We start from the raw sequence: 19,092 nt of genomic DNA on the forward strand, positions 1-19,092 counted from the left end.
AGGCCGATGCTAGTTTACCAGCAGCCTGTTTGCAACACAAAAGCAACATTGCTGTGCGGAACAGAGACACAGTAAGGCAATTTGTGTCTGGAAGCAGCTGACTGATAAATAGATAAGTTTTTATTGTGTGACATATCAATTTTTTGATATCATGATCACATATTAATTGGTTTGAGCTAGGGCTGAATGATGTCATTGTGACATTTTTTTCTACAATGTTAGAATTGAGATTTAATAAGCAATGCGTTTCCCTTCCCATGTATTTTCAAACAAACATAATCAATAAATCACTCTCCATTAAAATGAATATCAGATTCATTCTACATAAATGATTATGTCTCAGGTTAGGCTTATGCTACAATAAAGGCTAATGAAGGCTAATGAACCATGAATTAATATTAAAAAAACATGTGGGTTTTTTTCTACTTGAATTAGAGTTGTTAACACTTTGACTTGCAATCTTTTACGCATTCAGTACGACAACTTCACAAAATTCAACCAAACGGGCGTAGCAAAAACATAATTCAGTCAGTCACAAACCAGGTTACAATAATGCAAACAATTCTGTGGCTTTATAGATTCAACTTTTCATGTTTCATGAAACAATGATAAGAAAACGGGACTTCACTTCTTAAAAAGGCAACCTATCTAGACACAATATCGATAAATAATATATGCATACAGAGTGAAAATAAGCCTACTATAACAGACCAAATTGAAGCTTATTTTCCCAAATTGGAATCTTTGAGATTTGAAAATTGCCTTCTACTACAGTGTGATGTTGATTCAAATTTGATTAATTACCACTGCTGCACTAGACTTAAAGCTAATTAAAAAAACAATGTTAGGATACTTTTATTCAAATGGAAAAACGGACAATTGTGTCAATTTGAATGCACTTTCTTTTTTTCCGCTTTATGCATTGTTGAGGTCTAGGATCGCTACTCGATGTGAGCAGATACTCAAACAAACTAAAAAAAAAAATGCAATTGTCCCTATTCCCTACTAATCATGGAGATTATTTCATAGTTCATTCAAAGTAGAAGAGATCTGCATTGAGCTATTATAGCCTTTGTATACCCATGCCCTGTGTAAGACACATCTTAATTAATGTCCCAAATAGATATGTCTTTTGTAGAATTAGGAAAATTTTCATCTTGTTTCTTTACTCAGCTGAATATAGTGGATGTCGGGACACATTGTAGCGCAATGGAAGCACAATTTCCTCTGTTAGGTGAAAGGTGTCACTTGCAATCAGGCAAGGACAGGCGGAGATGCAGCCATTGTTTGCTGCTGATCCCGGCCTCATCGCCGCACTGTGTGGGCACTAATGAAGAGGGGCACGTCGCGCTGGGATAGTTTACCCGCCCTCTCTCCTGTGAGTTGAGGACGCGAGCCAATCTGTCAGGAACACATCGAGTGAAATTGCCCTGTGGTACAGCCGTGTGTGCTGACAAGCCACTTGCAGACTGCCGGCCAGCCCAGTGACGCTACCTCCCTGTATTGACAAGCAAATTACAGTCCGCGGCAGTCAAACACATCCGGCGACATTCATTTACATCCATCAGCTCCGAGGCTTTGTTACCTCGTCGAGTTTTCTTCTTCGCGAGGGCTGGATTCCACAATGTTATGACAGAGGAGAATGGGAAGGACTTGCATGTGCAACATTATGAGTGACAGAGCACCCTGCCTCCCTAACTGGATCACATTTCCTCGGCAGCATTGTGGGAATTAATTCTTCCAATAAGATTGTTGCTGTTGTTGTTGTCTTTTTTTTTTTTTTTAAATGGTTCATATATTGAATAATCTAACCGGAGTAAATTGTTGGGATGACATGAATGTTTGATGAGGGGTGGTGTAATTTTGAGCCACAAATTGTAAATGCGGAAGATTTTTACTTTGGGATGTTTATAATTTACAGCCCAGTGCATTTTTTTTCCAATAAAAAGCACACACAATTAGACATTACACCTGTATTGCTGTAAGCAGAGACTTTCAAAACACAACCAAACTGAGTCACCTTCCTATCCACTTTCCTATCCAGTGGTGCCTTAAGATGTGACTTTAATTTGTGCCGCGACCATCTATAAAATTGTACTTTATAAAGACGTGTATGTGACAGTAAGCCGTAATGATAATCATTTTTCACAGAGGATAAAGAATATGTGCCGGTCATTATTGGAATATTGTTCATGTACATATGTTGCTGCACCAAATGTCTTCAAACATCTGATCGTTAGGAGGATCAGCACCCATTTCCGTAAGCTTGTCTCTGATTATATGTTAGTTTTAAGTTAGCAGGCCTGAAGGCTAAGTTATGGGGTTATTTGAAAATATGTGTAATTCTTTTTGTTTGGTGTTTATTTTGACCATAAACTTCGATTTGAAGAGGCAATAAACAGCGAGAAGCCCGTCACCAAACAGCACTCATATCTGAAACTTTAGCTCTTGAGTCAAAACAGAAATTGCCCGAACGATGGCTTGTGAGTCAGGTCACTTGCATCTCAAGGCACCTCTGTACTCATTACAATACTGTACTCTTTTTTTCTCCCACACAGAGCGTACTTCTGTGCTTTTCTTTTTGAAGAAATGATTGTGGCTGTTAAGGCAAGAGGCAAGTGCAAGTTTTAATCGTAGTTATCTTCGAAAAAGCCGCGACACTCACATGGTTTGTTGGTCTCAGCCACTTTGAAAAGGGCATGTTTAATTTGCCTTGCTGTTTTAAGGGGAGTCTCAGTGCAGGGTAAATAGCAGAAAGCATGTGGAATACATGACAGGCTGACAGACTTCAATTAATGGGTAATGCGCGTCTTTTTTGTTTACTATGTTCGGTAAAGGTCAGCCAAGTCATGGTCTTGGAGGCACTGCTTTAGTCCATTCCCAAGGTTAGATACATAGTCACAATTAATGACTTGAGACCTGCCTCCCCTCTTCACCCTAACCTTCAAATATATGACTGTCTCGTTTGACCTCATACGACACTTTAAATAGACGAGAGCATGTCTGTTTGAACCACCCATCCTTTCCAACGGGTCCATGATACGCATGTTTAAAACCGAACCATTGCCATACATCCAAGACGCATATCCAGTCGGTCCCTTCAAACATAAGCAAAGCCCAGTGAACACCTTTGATATTTCTGATAGCGCTTCTCCTGGGTACATAATGACACAGGGCTTTTCAGAGCCAGCTGCAAGCACTGTTAGAACTTGCCAAGGCTCGTTAACACTGACTGTGGTTGCCTCAGAAGGACAAATGACACATATATCACTGTGGAACGAGACCTCCCCCCCACTGTCTTCAACTCTCTTGTTTAATCCTTACATGCTTCTCTCACACTGTTGCGCATTATGCAGAGCAGATTTACACAATTTTTTACTGTTGAAGCTGGATGTGCCCGTGTCTATGCGCAAATGACTCAACACTAGTACTGTATCGGCAATAGACTGGATATTGTTTGCAATCTACCGGTATATATGTCCATCCATCCATTTTCTGATCCGCTTATCCTCACAGGGGTCGCGGGCGTCCTGGAGCCTATCCCAGCTGTTTTCGGGCAATAGGCGGGGTACTCCCTGAACCGATTGCGAGCCAATCGCAGGGCACACAGAGACAAACAACCATCCACACTCACAGTCACACCAAGGGACAATTTAGAGTGGTTCATTCGTCTGCCATGCATGTTTTTGGAATATGAGAGGAAACCGGAGTACCCGGAGAAAACCCGGCACGGGGAGAACATGCAAACTCCACACACACTCTCAAATCATCTTTGACGCGTGAATGGTGGAATTTTCCCTGAATCCATTGAAGCCCGCCCCAAAATTGTCGTGTCTTTCTAATGAGAAAAATGACACTCCAAAATATTATACTTTATGAAAACCGATAAATGACATTTGTAAACACAATTAAAAAGAATTACCAGTTTTTTTGTCACACGTTTTCCTTCAGTACAATGCACGTTGTTCTGCTCATTGTGGTGTATGTGCCTTTGCCTACTGAGGGCAGTTTAATACAGATATACGGATATTCACAGAGAAAGAGGAGTCGTCACAAATCTTCATATTAGTCATTCTTTGCAGATGATAAAGAATATATGACTGAGTTTTGTATTGTCTGTCTACATTTGTTGCTGAACTGTCACATTCTATTGCGCCTGTTGCATTTCCCATTAGCATTAAGCTATTGGACACAAGACAAAGGTATGCGGTTGTTATAAAAACACAAGATGTATTCTCTTTTTTGTATGTTTAGCTTGATAGTAACTTTCAATTGAGGGTAACAATAAAGCTCAAAGACTTTTTTTGCTCGCTCACTCGGCTGCTCAGATCTTGAAAACCCATAAGTCAGGTCGTACCTCAAGGTGCCCTTTTATGATTATGCGGTCTCTTCTGTTTGAAAATGTCAAAGTACATCGTCACAGGAATCCCAATCACTTGGGCACAAAGCTCATGCGGTGAGCAGTTCTGTTGATGGTTGTGTTTAGCATTGAATTTGAAGGAAAGAACCGAGATAATCATCTATATTAAACATTATGGCCTCAGGTTAGGCCCTGACCTGGGTTCAGTTTTTTTTCCCCCCTCTCTTTTCAATACTGTGTGAGAAACATCCTGGAGCAGTCTATAGGGTGTGGAGCCTTTCCCAACATTTTTTTTTTTTTGCACACACAACATGATATGACACCTCGCATTTTTGTTCATATCTTCTTTTGTTTCCCCCACACAGATAAGACAAGCTGATAAAATAACTATGTCAGTGGGTTTACAAGATAAAAAGCAATAAGAAGGATTCTTTGCTCACACTGTCACTTGCCCTCTGATACATTTACTGGTGGGCCATTAAAGCAACCAAAGTGATTCTCATTCCCTCTGATAACTATTATCTTCATACCTCTTCTGTGTGGGAAGGCCAAAGAGGATAAAGCCTCTATAAAACGCAATGAATTACATATGTAATATGATGAGCATGTGTGTGCTGGGGCGGGCTCCGGGATTATTTAGTGCGCAGCTCATTACTTAGCGTACAGCTGCTTAGCCATCCTTTCTGCCCAAGGCTTGGCGGGAGTCTCGAGCATTCTTTGTCATAGAAGTGTACATACCTGCAGCTGGAGGGGGCTGAGTCCTGATGCCGCCGCAGCTGCCATTGTGGAGGGAATGAACTGCACGGGGTAGTTATCACCTGTCAGGGAGAGACAACAATGTGTACAGGTTGAGACAATGAGCCGGCCCACAGCGTGCAGGCAAGTGCCAACACGGATCCCGGGTCCTGCAGTGAATTGACACGACAGTGTGGCACACTGGAGCAATCCCTCAGCTTCAAGCCCAAACATCTGCATTTACAAAAGGTTCAACTGGCTTGACTGGAGCAGGATTATTTAGGAACGTCACACAACATTCGTGCTCTTCTGAGGAACTGTTCGAGGCTTGTGTGTGCTTGCAAGATTCAGAAGAACAATTAAGGAGCTCTTAGATTTTCAATTAGCAGTTATGCAATAGGCCCAGTGTACCCTCTCAGGCGGTCCGTACAGCTTGGTATGCTATTGTTCAGCACAATATCGTTTCTGACAGGGAGCAGAGTGAAAACGTGTGCGTGTGTGTGTGTTTGTGTATACGTGTGTGTGTGTACATGTGTGCATTTGTGTGAACCGGTTAGAACAAGAGTGCTGGCAAAATATGATTAAAACAATGCTGCACATTTTTACTCCACACATCACTCTGACCAGAAAGTGGTCATTTGACATCTGCAATGCTTACAATTGCCAGCAGCCCGTTGGTCAATGTCAGTCTTGAGCAGGCTGCTGCTGCATGACTGATATTAACTGCAGTTTATGGACTAAACATTGAGAGGTTAAATTTGATGGCCCAGAATTTTATACTGCAGATTTCAACAAGCCTTTTTGACTAGTTCTAATTACAATTTGACTATCTGATATTTCCATTCAAGATATTTGTTAACTGTGGCTAGTCAAAATGACAGGGTTATCTTTAATCAGAATTGAGCTTACACCCTTAAAATTGCTGGTTTTAACCTATTTTGGGTTAATTTAACCCATACTGGGTTATTTTTAAACCAGCACTTTTAGTCAAAATTGAATTGGAAATATCTACAACGTCATTTGAGTTGACGCAAATCACGTTTGCTGTTAACGTGTATGGGGTTTCTCATTTACATCCATCTACAATTCAGTTACTGATCCATAATTCTGGTTATCTGCAACCGAATTGTAGCTGTCTGTAACTCCAGTTTCTACGTCTTTTTGACTTGTCCAAATTCCATCTCCAGATATCAAAGTAATTTTGCCTCATTGAAACTTCATTTATGGTTTCTGTCAGCAGGACATGTATAGCTCTTGAATTGAGGTGAATTAAAGACATCTTGAACAGGTCAAAGTGACATCATATCGCTCTTTCAATGACGATTTTGGCTGGGAAGAACGCACTATTGGAAATGGTGTTTATGACTAAGCCAAACTGAATTGGAGATAGTTGCAACACATATCCTAGCTATTAGATGTCGAAAGGGCCGCCACACAAGCCAGTACGTTGACTTGGCCAGAACAACCTTACGAGATGGAGCAGCACATTTGTGAAGCATGCATCTGTGCGAGCGGGGAGGGGGAATCGGGGGAGTTGGCCTTCGCTCAGACCCCACTTCTTCTTGTCACTTCCCCTCACAAACATATGGAGCCATTAGGCCACAGACAAGGTAAATGTATGTACCTTCTCTTTCACTTTGCCCTCGCCCGCTTGCCTCACTTTGCAATCTCGTACAGCACAGCACAATGTGATACGGGACACGGAAATTCAATCCCCATTTAGAAGCAAATAAAATCACACGGCAGTAGTGGTTGCAAATAGTGCCGGCTTGGATGTGCGGGCTTGCGCCGTGGTTATTTCTACACCTTCATTTGGATATCGCTTTCCCTCTTTTCTCTCTGTGCTGCCTGTGACGTAGATATTTGGGGAATAATAAATGGCTGGGTGTCTTTCGATGTCATGTGAAACCGAGCAAGAGTCGTGTCCTAAATGAGGGTTGGGGGGAGGGGTGATGTGAGTCTTGGCTGTATTCAGCATATAGGCACTTGGCTTCAGCAAAATGGGCATCGTGCCAGGTCAGTGTCATTGATGAAAGCAGTATTATGTTATAAACCAGTTTTAACCATGATTTGCCCCCTGTTGACCTGGTCACTGCAATGTATAATTCTTAGGAATGGAAATGTCACTGAGTGGCATGGCGGCCTATTGGTGAGCACGTGCCTGATGTTGGGTGTTTGAATCTTGGCTGTGGTCTGATGGCAATCGGATTCAACATTTAAAAGCTAAGTTTGCCTATTTAGAATAAGCATTGCTGAAATCAACAAGTCTTTCTCACAAATCGTAATTACATTTTTCAAGAGGTGACATTTTCATTTGCGGTGCCTTTCATCTAATTGTGACTATTCTATTCAAAATAACGGAATTAAATCTATCTGCAATTTTTGCCAAGGACAAATGACATCACTTTTGCAATTCATGTGTATGGGATTTATTCTTACATGTATCTACAAATCACTTGATATTAGTTCCACTAGTGAATTTAGGATTTCTGTAACTGAATTGTTGCTGTCTGTAACTCAAATCTCAGCTCTCAACAACAGCATTTCGTGATTCCAGTTATAGATATCGACAACATGCTTTCCCCTAATTAAAACGTATATAGGATATTCGAAAAGGGACGTAGATATCTCAAATGTCTACCGTGAATAGGAAGAGGGAACCAACTTAACTCACTTTTTAATCTTTATACGTAAACTAACGCTGTGACCTCTTTTCAGTGTTGTTTCAATGTTCCTTTTGTTTTATTTCTTCACCCATATATTGTGGGGGGGGAAAGGAAACTGTGGTGCCATCATCCAGTAACATGAGCGCTGTATGTAAGGCCTGAATGCTTTGATATCTTGGTAAGCAGTGTAGATGGGGTGGAAAGTCCGACAGTATTTGTTTCAAAGATGAGCTGCTGCTTGAAAGGCTGAGCTTGTCTACCGTACAATAGCAGGCCATTGAGCACAGCCGGCGGATGGGGGTGATGACTTCCCACCATGGTGCCTGAGTGACTTTGTTGCCATGTGAGCACAACAGGGTTGGGGTCATAATCAGTGGTCCCCGGGAGCCGTCCCGTAATGATAACATCAGATTAGTGTGCTTTAGTCTTGGACGTAAATGCTAGGCCACTTCCGTCGAAGAAAAAGAACGTGGCGGCATCCTGCGTGCACTGCAGGTGGGGGTGATAACATTGTCCTCCCTGGCTACATTGTGTATATTGTATTGTACCGAGAGCGTGAAGAAATCAGAGATGTTTTGAAATAGCTCTCCTAAAGCAGTCATTTGCAGACTCCCCCAGCTATTTCTTCATCGACTCATGCATTATGCAGCAAGCATATACACGGCGACCTCTGACCATGATTCCCTAATAGCTTCTGTTATTTGAACTAAAACATTTTCGAAGTCAAACCTATTGCAAAAAGCGCAGTGGTAAAAGACTCGCCCCCTCAGGCACTTTGTTTAGGCTGTCATGGCTCCATAGTTCCAAAATAGCTGACATTTCATCCTGTGGTTTTATAGTTAATTCATTAACTGCACTTCCACACCTTTTTAATGTGCTGCTGCTGCTGCTGCTGCAAACCTGCTGACTTCCTTGGGTTTCCCTTTGCTGATTTCGGTCATCTTTCATGTTCGGCTTCACTTTTACAATTCGCAAGGGCTAGCTTTGTTCTGGCTATCACGTTTTTTATCAAGAGGACTCCGACTTGTAATGGGAACAACATATTTACTGTTCACGTAACATTCAGTCTCATTTGTAATTAAAAGCATTGCGGGTGTAAGCAAAAAAAAAAAAAAAAAAAAAGGCATTTATAATGAGGAACATGCATATTTGATTTCCAAGTTATGAGATTTTAGTGGTTGATTTCCCCTTTTGAGTTCTGAAGGAAATTAACCTTTTCAATCATTATATTTCTCAAACCTTTCTCTTACATCATATTGGTTTATAAATGTCACACAACAGTAATGTGGTTATTATTTTGCTCTCATTGGAAAACCCATCAGGCACAACTGGCTGACTCTGTCTCAGTGACAATTCTGTTATTCTACGTAGACGACGTATCTAAATCGCAAGCAAATTTGTTTGTTACATATTCAAAGGTAGTGTTAAGATGTCAGAAGAAAGGATGTGAGACTGTACATGTGTGGAGAGATCACAGGAGGGGATGAATGACTTAAGTTGCAAAGCATACCTGGCTTATAAGACATTCCCGGAGGGAAGAGAAAACCTTGCTGGGCGGCGGCGGCTGCTGCCAGAGTGCGTTGGTCGTGTGGAAAAATGGGGATCATGAGCGGAGGCATGTGACCCTGGACCTGCTGAACAGATAGAGAGCGAAGATCAGAGAGAGGCCTAAGCGAAGGCATGGTACACAGAAACACAGATTACGCTCAGTGTGGGGAAGGGGTGGGGGTGGGGGGGATCCAGATCACAGGTCTCCCTAACGCGTGTTGACAGGGGGCTCTATGGCAATGGCGGACCCTCGTGTCCTCACGCAAAACCTGGCAGATCTACGCCCGCTCAATCTCCAGACCACTGTTTCACTTCAAGACATCAAAGACCGCACTTATTGTTCCAGCGCCAGCGAGCGGAAGTCACAGCAGGACTGAGAGAGTCTTTATGACTTCTGCAGAGAAGTACTGCGAATGTTGTGCAAAGCCTGCGCTAACTCCGTGACTGTTACAACAGAGATTCTTCAGTAGGAGGATTGTACACACCTCACACATGAAGTCATCCCTGTTGATGGAAAGAAAAAAGACAGACATTGAACAGTACAGCGGTGCTTTGAGACATAAAATTAATTTGTTCTGTGACCAAGCTCATAACTTAAAACACGCATCGCTTTTCCAACTGAAATGAATGGAAATGCCATGATGCTATTCCAGCCTTCACCACCTCCCCTCCCAAAAAAACCCCCAAACAAACTGAAAACTGAATATTAATCAGGAAAATTCACACTCAAAAAAAAAAAACAGAGCGATAATAGAATTCAATAGAACTTTGAAAGAAAATGAAACCGTTTTTGTCACACAACATCATTTGAATGGCCGTTGTGCTTCTCTGCCTGGGAGATTTACTGTTCATTGAGATACTCCTTTCAGCTCAACACTCCAGCACGAATGTTAGTAAGTCATTCTTCGTAGAGAATACAGAATGCAAACTGTTTGTTCTTGGGGTGTAACAACAAACAATATGAATCGGAAAATCGGTTTTGATTTTACATATGTTAGTGCATCGTATCGAGCCAAATCAATTCGTTCCACTTTATAATGTACTATCCTTAAATCGTACCACACTCCATGTATTATTTCTTTATATCCATCCATTCATACATATTTTGGCGTGTGTAAAGCATTGCAAACTATTTCTAATTGAATTATAATGTGTGCCGTAAAGAGTTCTTGACTGACGTGGCTAAAATAGTGGTGATGAAATGTAGTTTAGCAACGAAGGAAACGTGTTAAAAATAATTGAGACGCACTGACGGACTGATGCACTGTGCCAGCCTCAAATCATGATGGCTGACGATGACGGACTATGTGTTTGTGTTTAAATACATATCTTAAAGTGTTATAGCAACACAAAATAAGTGTTATTTTGCATTTGTATTAATAGAGTAGACTGAAAGTTTAAGCCACATATTCTTTTAGGTAGAAGGTGTAATTCTCTTCTTCAACTGAGAGTGGCAATAAACAGCCTGTCAATCTGCCGCTTGTTGCGAAGTGAGTTGGGTAAGTGCCACCGTACAGCACAAATATCCCGACTCTGCGCTCATAAGTCAAATGAATGTCTCGAAAAACCTGAATTTGACTCACTCATATCTCAAGGTATAGTCTTTTTTTTTTTTGCACCAACATGAGACTGTCACTTTTGCGTATTTTTTGCAGTCTCACACTAAACCTTCATCAGCCAGTCATTTGCTGACTTCCCTATCCTAAAGGGAATATCAACAAAAACTCTCCACTTGTGTCAAGGGTGGGTGAGCAGCTTATGTCTCCGAAGTGCTGCGTGTGTGGGGGGTTGCACACACGCAGCAAGGTCCAATCTTACTGTCACTCCCCGCTTCATGAGGATCTTTGACGGCGAGCAGGCCAGCTACCATGGGCCTGAGAGGGTTTATCTAACAGCGGGCCCGGGCACCTCAGGGGAACCTGCCTGGGAAATGGGTTAATAAAGGTCATCCCCTAAAATAAACACTTTACAGAATGGTTCACCATTCAACCCTCTTTAAAATCAAGCTGCAACAAAACGAGGACTGGGTGCAATTACTACGCCTGCACTGAGGCATGAAATCAGCCTGGTAAGAGCCCCGCTTTTTTAGCTTGTGGACACCTAACAGAGTAATGCGCCTACTTTCTGTCACACTCAGAGCACCCCCCCCAAAAAACTCTCATTGATAAAACCAGAGGTGTCGGGGTACAACGAAAACAACACAAAACAAAAAAAAAAACGGAAAAACAGAAAGTCTAGGCAGTCCATGAGTGAATTACTGTATAGAAATGTACTGTACCTAAAAGCAATTCTGTAAAACCGTGTTTCTACCGAGTAAAAACAAATGGTCAGGGAGACTGTGACAAATAATAACTTTTTAGGGATTTTCTGTTCTGTGTTTCCAAGCTGAAAATTTGAGCAATGGATCTTGGCTTCACTTGCATGGAACATATGGAAAAACACAATAATTAATGTCATAGCAGAACATGAGTCAGGCAAGGGTACACAGCTTTTCTGTGTCGGACTGTTTGGACAGTAAAACCAGATGGATTCTGCTCCTGAAAATGTGTATTCAGATGCGTGTGCCGATGTGGTACTGCATATGCTTATAGAAATTAATTTTGGTTTCAATTTACTGTCAGATATTTTACTCCCGATTAAATTCAGATGCTTGTATTTCTATCCATTTGTACCCAAGCTTCAAATGAAATAAAATATGATAGTGAAAAACTTACAGTTCAGACACTATCACACCTGTGATTTATCCTATTCCAAATATAATCACATGCACAAATGAAACTTACTCCGATTTTTAAATGTCTGTAATGCTTTGATTTAACCGATACAACTTAATTTCAAAAAAACTTTAATCGGGATAACCAGACATCAACCCCCACCCCACCCCCACCCTGACTCCCACACCCCAGGCGACATTAACTCTAACGGATATAATTTTTATCAGCTTTTATTACCTTTACCATTTAAAAATATGGCACAAAATATACTGGATTTATCCAGTCAAAACTGCGAGTATAAATATACAATGGCTGAGAAATAAATGTGTTGAGCTTGAATGGACGTGATTTGCAGTAATGAGCTACGAGCATTAAAGTTTAATAAGCAGCAGCTAATGTCAGAGCAAGGCGAATTGTGAGGCGCTTCAAGGTGGGAACAAATAGCGGAGCTTAGTTGGGCTGTCAATTAAGTCCTCGCAAGTTGGCGGGATGCATAATTCCGAGTGCATTTAAAGTAAGCAACAAGAAAGAAGAAGTGCATTTTGACAAACAAAAAGTCTAGAATGTGTCTATGGAGAGTAAGGCTAAATGATTTGGAAAAAGGATCCAACTGCATTTTTTCCCCCTCAGCATTGCAATTTCAGTTTTGATCTGTAATTATTTTTTCAAGATCCGCTTAGCATGTATTTTTTCACAAACGCTAGAAATAAATTAATCTGTATAACAATAAACAATGTCATATTTACAAAACATAAATGTTTTGTTCCGATAGTTTGGGCTTACACTAAATACAAATGAGCCATGAAGAATTGATATGAAAGACTGTTTATCGAATGCAATTACTTTTGGGCGTCACTACGACAACTTCAGAAACTGTTACCAAACAAGTGTGACATAAACATAAATCAGTGGGTCATAAATCAGATGATAACAAAAAAATGCAAATCTGCGTGTGGCTTTACTACTTTTCTTGTTTCATGAAACGGCTGCACTCAATTAAGCACTGAACCTACATTGACACTAAATAAAAAATTGAAAATATTAGAAATATATAAAATAAAACCCCTACTGAGTGAGTAAGATTGGGGGGGTCTCCAAATTTGAAAATTGTCATTTTGAATTCAATTCATTGTTCAGCCCTCATGTAGAGCGATACATGTGCCAAATGAGTGTTTCAAAGATCACTTGGATGGCACCGCTCACTTTTCCGTATATGTAGAGACAACACGTCATTGTGCTGCCATCGCTTCTTTGTCACATCACCGCTAACAACTGGATAATGTAATTTCACACCATCTGCCCTCAAGCTTCATTAAAGAACCATGAGTGGGCAATCTTATGAGGAACAGGTGCTATTGTTTGTCCCTCAAGACCCGGCACTAAGGATCTGACTCGGAATACTTGAAGAGGAGCATCTGTAGTGATCAGTCAGACAGATTTGGCTCAGGCCCTGCTCTCTGCCACGACACGCTCCAGCAGAGGCTTTAGCCTCCTTGCAACATAGATCGTCAATTCAGATGACCCGATGAAGTTTATATCGGACCAGTGCGCAACCTGGTTGGCTTTGAGAGGAGAGTGTTTGATAAATAGAGCCCCCTTGCAGTTGTAAGGCAAGGAAAACCATATTGAAACATTCTGCAGTTGTTAGTCAGGTTGTTAGCAATGCAAGATGATGGATCATCTTTTTGATCGCTCCATTCACAGTTTTTCACAGTTTTTTTGTTTCATGTTGTTATGCCAGCTGCTAATTAAATTGAAAGTCACACACACAGCACATGGCGGTATTTGTATGTTGACGTGTGCCATTAAGGGGGCATGGCCTCATGAGTGATGCCAGGAGCTCTGACTCCAGCTCAGTATGAGCATTGTCAACATGCTCCTTGCGAGTGTTTTCATTTTATGTTTGACTGTTTGTCCCATTCAATAAAGGGCTGAAAGAGCATCTCTAACTACATTTTCTTTTCACCTCACTCGAGTGGCAGTCAATGTGAAGCTCTCCCAAACACATAATACAAATGGAGATGTACTGGCCATTAGAAAACTGGCCTGGGCCTCCTGTCAGCAGTCATGTTCTGATGAGGAAAGCTTTTCAAAACAACTAGGGCCTAGGACTCCCCATACCTTCACCCTTGAACATACATTCACTGATGCATGTTCGGGTTCGATTCTATACGCATTGCCAAGTGATGAGAATACGGAGAAGCTGTTGCTTTTACCGTTACAACCATTGAGCGTTGACAAGAGAAAGAAGCGGAAAGAAAAACTCTTGCCTCTTTAACCACCATGTTTCATGGTTATTGGCTTGAAAGGACTTTCTGCGTCTAATATCCTGATTCACTGCTACTTGACACCCAGTGAAGCACACCTCTCACACAGATGCTCAGACTTAATCTGTCTCAAGACGACATTTAGAAAGTACCACGTTACAAGTATTTCGTAAAAATGCTGTCTTAAAAATAAAGACAAGAAGGTGAGTTATTGGAGGCTTGCAGTTGAAATATATATATATATATATATAATATATATATATGTGTGTGTGTATTTTTTTCAAGAAATCCTTCAGAGGAGTTTCTCTGACATCTTATGTTAATACATACATCCGCAATTTATTAGTTGTCATATTGCCAGCTCGCACTTTGATTTTTACATATTCTACAGGAAGGATTTTCGGTAATTTTACCCAGCTGCTGCTAATAGAACTGAGAGATCACACTCCTTCCCCCACTGCTTGCCAGTCAGCTGCACACGGAAAACTGTGAGTGAGAAGAAATCACCTTTGTGATCCACTTAAATGGAACGCAATCGCGGGGGTAGCTGTCTGGCTTTCACCCCAGCAACAGCAGATCGTGGACAGTTGCACGATCACCACAGGGTGTATATAGTCCTCTGGTGGACGCTATACAAAGAGTAAAACGAGTTGAAAATGTCAAGTTTTTATTTATTTATTTATTTTAAGGAAACTACCATTCTATAATTGTGTAATTCATTTAAATATACCATAACATCATTGTATTGAAATTACATAATTTAAGTGTGCATCATGATGAATTATTTCCGGCATGCAGGAAATGGCCACTGGTCGGTATAATACAGTCATGCATACAAACGAATAGTTTCACTCAACAACTGTAAGTGACTCAGTAAGCTACAGTAATATTTGTCACAGAGGATAAAGAACATATGCCTTCAGGTATTGTTATATTGTCTGTCTAGATGTGTCGATGCACCGTTTGTGTTCAATTATCCATTGCTTAAAGCACTCTTACAATGTCACACGGACATATGGGAAAACCTATAAATTGAGTGTTAGAGAAATCTATGAGCAAAATTGTATCATGTTTAAAGTTTCATTTAATTTGGGCACATCTAAACGTTTGGGTGCGTATCCAGCACCTCCAAATGCCCACCTGGCCGGAGGGCTGTTGAAGTCCACAATTAGCACGTCAATGCAGGTGGGCAATCACAGGGGAGGGGGCGAAACTCGGTCACAAAAGGGGAATGAATAATTTGGGAACAGCGGTTGAACAACAAAAGACGAGTTGAGAACACCCGTCGCGCCCAGGCGACATTTGTCGTCCGCAAAGTCTGCAACATGTTAATTCGATGTAGACCAGACAGAAAAGGCGCCAACGTACTGGTGGTTCAAGTTTAAAAAACAGGTAACCAATCACCACCGAGGGGCCGGACCGGGGGTGCGGTATGCAAATGTCGGGGGCAGTGTTTTCCTTGTATGTTACAATAAAAGTCGGAATTGGCGGGAAGGGAGCTCGAGAGTGTGATCATCGGAGCAACTACCGTCGTTCGCTCTCAGAGATCCCCTCCCGCCGATATTGAAGACAATTTTTCTGTGTGCCGAGTCATTTCTTTAACTTTGTCCGAGAAAATCTCTGACAGTGAGCCACTCACACCTCAGGCACCGCTGTAACTGTGGTCGAAAAGCCCTCTAATATTTTCACCGAACAGTTTTTGACCAGGTTTTAGAATGACATTGCACATCTGTAATTCCTGTGTTCATTATGTGTATGTGCTGCTCAGGGTAAGGAGCAGCGAATTGGAGTGTCATGCGGTGAGGCCATCAAGAGGGAACAACCAAGAGATGACTTCTTGTTCCACTAATTCCTTACACAGTAAAACAAGCCTTCTTGGAAAACAGCCATTTCAATAAGTCTGCATTACGTCAACAGGAGCTTGAAAGCAGGCTCGACCAACCCACTGACCCACCTTACATACCCCACCCTAAATCCATCCGCTCCTCCTCATCACACCACCACACTTCATCACAATTCTCACTTCTCATTATAACTGCCGGCATATCTGCACTCTCCAAAAATATTCCACCCGCCCCCCTAAAAAATTGCATTTTGTCTTAATTGATTTTTTTCATTTAGTGAAGGGAACACATTTCATCATCCAAACACAATCCCCATTTCCTCACTAACACACAAATTTCCATCAAATCATCCTTTAAATACTGCCTCTCAATATTAACAGTAGATGTGTTTGCAAAGGATATGCGATCTTCTGAATTAATACCTCTTCAAGGTCTCGCCACGAAATAAAGATTTGCACAGAACACGTAAATCCACAGGGACCCCCTCAAACGGCATTTCTAATGACGAGAAAGAGCGAGCAGACAAACAAACCCACGAGTGGGTCTGAGGCTTGCATCATTATACCACACATACATCATCCGCACCGTGTGGAAATGGGAATAAGTGAAATGGCGCGGACCATCATTGCTGGGCTGCAGGAAGGTCTTGAACACATTTGTCATGGATTATTCACTTGCTAGCTAAATTGTGTCAACGTGAGGACAATTGCTAACTCAACAAACGCTGTGGCCAGAACTTCAGATTTCCGAGACCCTTTCCAATAGCAAGGTGAAAATCGGGCTTTACTGAACCATTCCGAACCATACTGCCTGGTGGAAACAACGTGTACAAGCGTGTACAGTGAACCCTCACATATTCACTGTTATGAATTTGCATATTCATTTTTGTGTGTGAATAAAAATTTTCATGACCTGTACTCTATTCATAAAGTGGTAGTGCACGCGTGTGTTTGCCCATGTGCACTGTCAGAACAACTTGTGCAAGCATGTTAGTAAGGCTACTATGTTGGCTAATATTATTGTGAAGCCACGGGTGAAGGCGGTTTGTTTGTGTTGAATAATTTAACAAATTAAACACAGTTGTTTATGTAAACTGGATTCAGGACTGTATACATTCCCGAAGTATGGTGTTGATGCTTTATGATCATCTCCATTATTCACATATTTTCGCTATTCATGACAAGGCTTTGTCCCAATCCCACACGAACGGTGAGGGTTCACATCGATCCTTGTGATTGAGGATAAGGTCTGAAAGTAAACTGTAGTGTCAGAAAAAAAAAAAAATCATTTATTCATTTAGAACTGATTTATTGACAAAGACCAACAAACTTAAGCCATACCATTCTTTTCCTATGGAAGACTTTGCAAGGCAACATAGCCCATTCACTGTGCTCTGTTGGGGAATACTTGGATTCGCCTCCACCCCTAAAAACAAGAAGCTCCTTTCTTACATTGGCGATGGGCTGAATGCTTTGCTGTGCCACCCCCAGCCCTAAGAAAACACACGCCCCCTTCAAGCTGTCGGCACCCCCCCCCCCCACCCCAGCACATAGTGGATCCTATTAATGCAATGCTTTCTCCGTGTGAGCGTGGCCACCTCTAAAGACGATGGGCATGTAAAGCCAAGGCAAAGACAAAACAGTTTGCACAACATTAGTAGAAAAAACACTGCTTATGCATATCGGCAGGAGAAGCCAGATCAGCATCACACTGCGAGATGTGTTCTCCCTCAACGGAAGCCACTCCACTCCTGCCTCAATGTAGTCAAGGTCTAAGAAAACAGGTGCCTCATTGTAATACTTAGAGGGAACATGGGAACACACAACACTCTGAAAAGTAAAGATTTTGTCTGTAAATACGTGTTTGAAGATAACTGATGAAAACGTGGATGTAGTACTGAATTATGGAGATAGAGCATGAAACCGTTCTTCACCATTTCAGTTCTTCTGATTTTTTTTCCATCCATCGGCGGCCCCGACGGATGGATGGACTGGGCCAGCCTGAAATACTGACAGAATAATGACTGACGGAATAACATGACCACCACTGTCGGGATGTGTAGGTATGAGACAGTTCCAAGACAAAGCGGCGGGATGCGCTTTCACACCTTAATACAACGCAGCATTTGAGAATGGAGACGAGAAGTTGATTTTTCACAATTTTGTAGCCTCATTTGATATATTTGGTGGTTTGTTTAATCATTCAAGTTTGTCATTTAGAAGACGCATTAATTTTGACGAAACAAGGATTTTATTTTGGTATTCAAGACTGATACCTGAAAAAGATAGAGGAGACATGTCGCTTTGGCAAACGAGAATACAGAATGGGCTTTTGAACCTCCTCCCCGGGTGACTAACAGTGCTTTAAGTAGACTCTCAAGTGTGATCTCGCACATTACCCACATTCATGTGGCACTTTTTGGATGCAGTCTCTAATTGATCACTGCTAAAAGGGCTGAGGTTTCTGAACGCATAACAAAGCAGAGCTTTTATTGTCGAATTCCCAACAATAACGAGCGCTTGTTTGATTACCGTCACGGGCTAAGTCACTGAGACTTATGTTGAGAGTTCAATAGCTTGTGTTCATTGCCACACCTTATCATGCATATTTATTGACTTTTAAATCTGCTGCTGGCAATTGTGAAGCATAGCCTCTTTTTGTTTCCCAGAAGACGCAGAGCGTTCAAGCAGCACCATCTGTTTAAGTTTGCGCAACAGGAATTTGTGTTAAATATGCCGCATATTTGCCATCGCTCACTTGGCAATCACTGCTGGGATTGTATCCACTCCACCTTTTAGTTCATCTATTTATTTGTTTTTGGGCACATGATTAAGTTTTAACATTGCAAGGATGGCTTTATTGTTCAATTTGCACATGACTGTATAACATCAGCAATTCTTCTGCTTCCCAGACAAGAAGTCACATTTCATAACTAATTAAATGGAGCACCCCCCTGCC

The 19,092-nt window shown here is 41.5% G+C and overlaps 1 protein-coding gene across 3 annotated transcripts in view; it reads right to left on the reverse strand.

The window, feature by feature from the left end:
• sox6 (SRY-box transcription factor 6) overlaps positions 1 to 19,092 on the reverse strand; it is a 150,126-nt gene that overhangs the window by 43,547 nt on the left and 87,487 nt on the right. For 2 of the 3 annotated variants that reach the window (XM_019886918.1, XM_019886920.1), the window contains 2 exons: positions 9,272 to 9,395; positions 5,099 to 5,178 (listed from right to left, as the gene is read on the reverse strand). In XM_019886918.1, coding sequence (XP_019742477.1) covers positions 5,099 to 5,178; positions 9,272 to 9,395 — 204 coding nt within the window. The remainder of the gene's footprint in view (positions 1 to 5,098; positions 5,179 to 9,271; positions 9,396 to 19,092) is intronic. The other variant, XM_019886919.1, reaches the window with a different exon arrangement.

The sequence above is a fragment of the Hippocampus comes genome, unplaced genomic scaffold (assembly GCF_001891065.2).
Source record: "Hippocampus comes isolate QL1 unplaced genomic scaffold, H_comes_QL1_v1.1 scaffold261, whole genome shotgun sequence".
Lineage (NCBI taxonomy): Eukaryota > Metazoa > Chordata > Actinopteri > Syngnathiformes > Syngnathidae > Hippocampus > Hippocampus comes.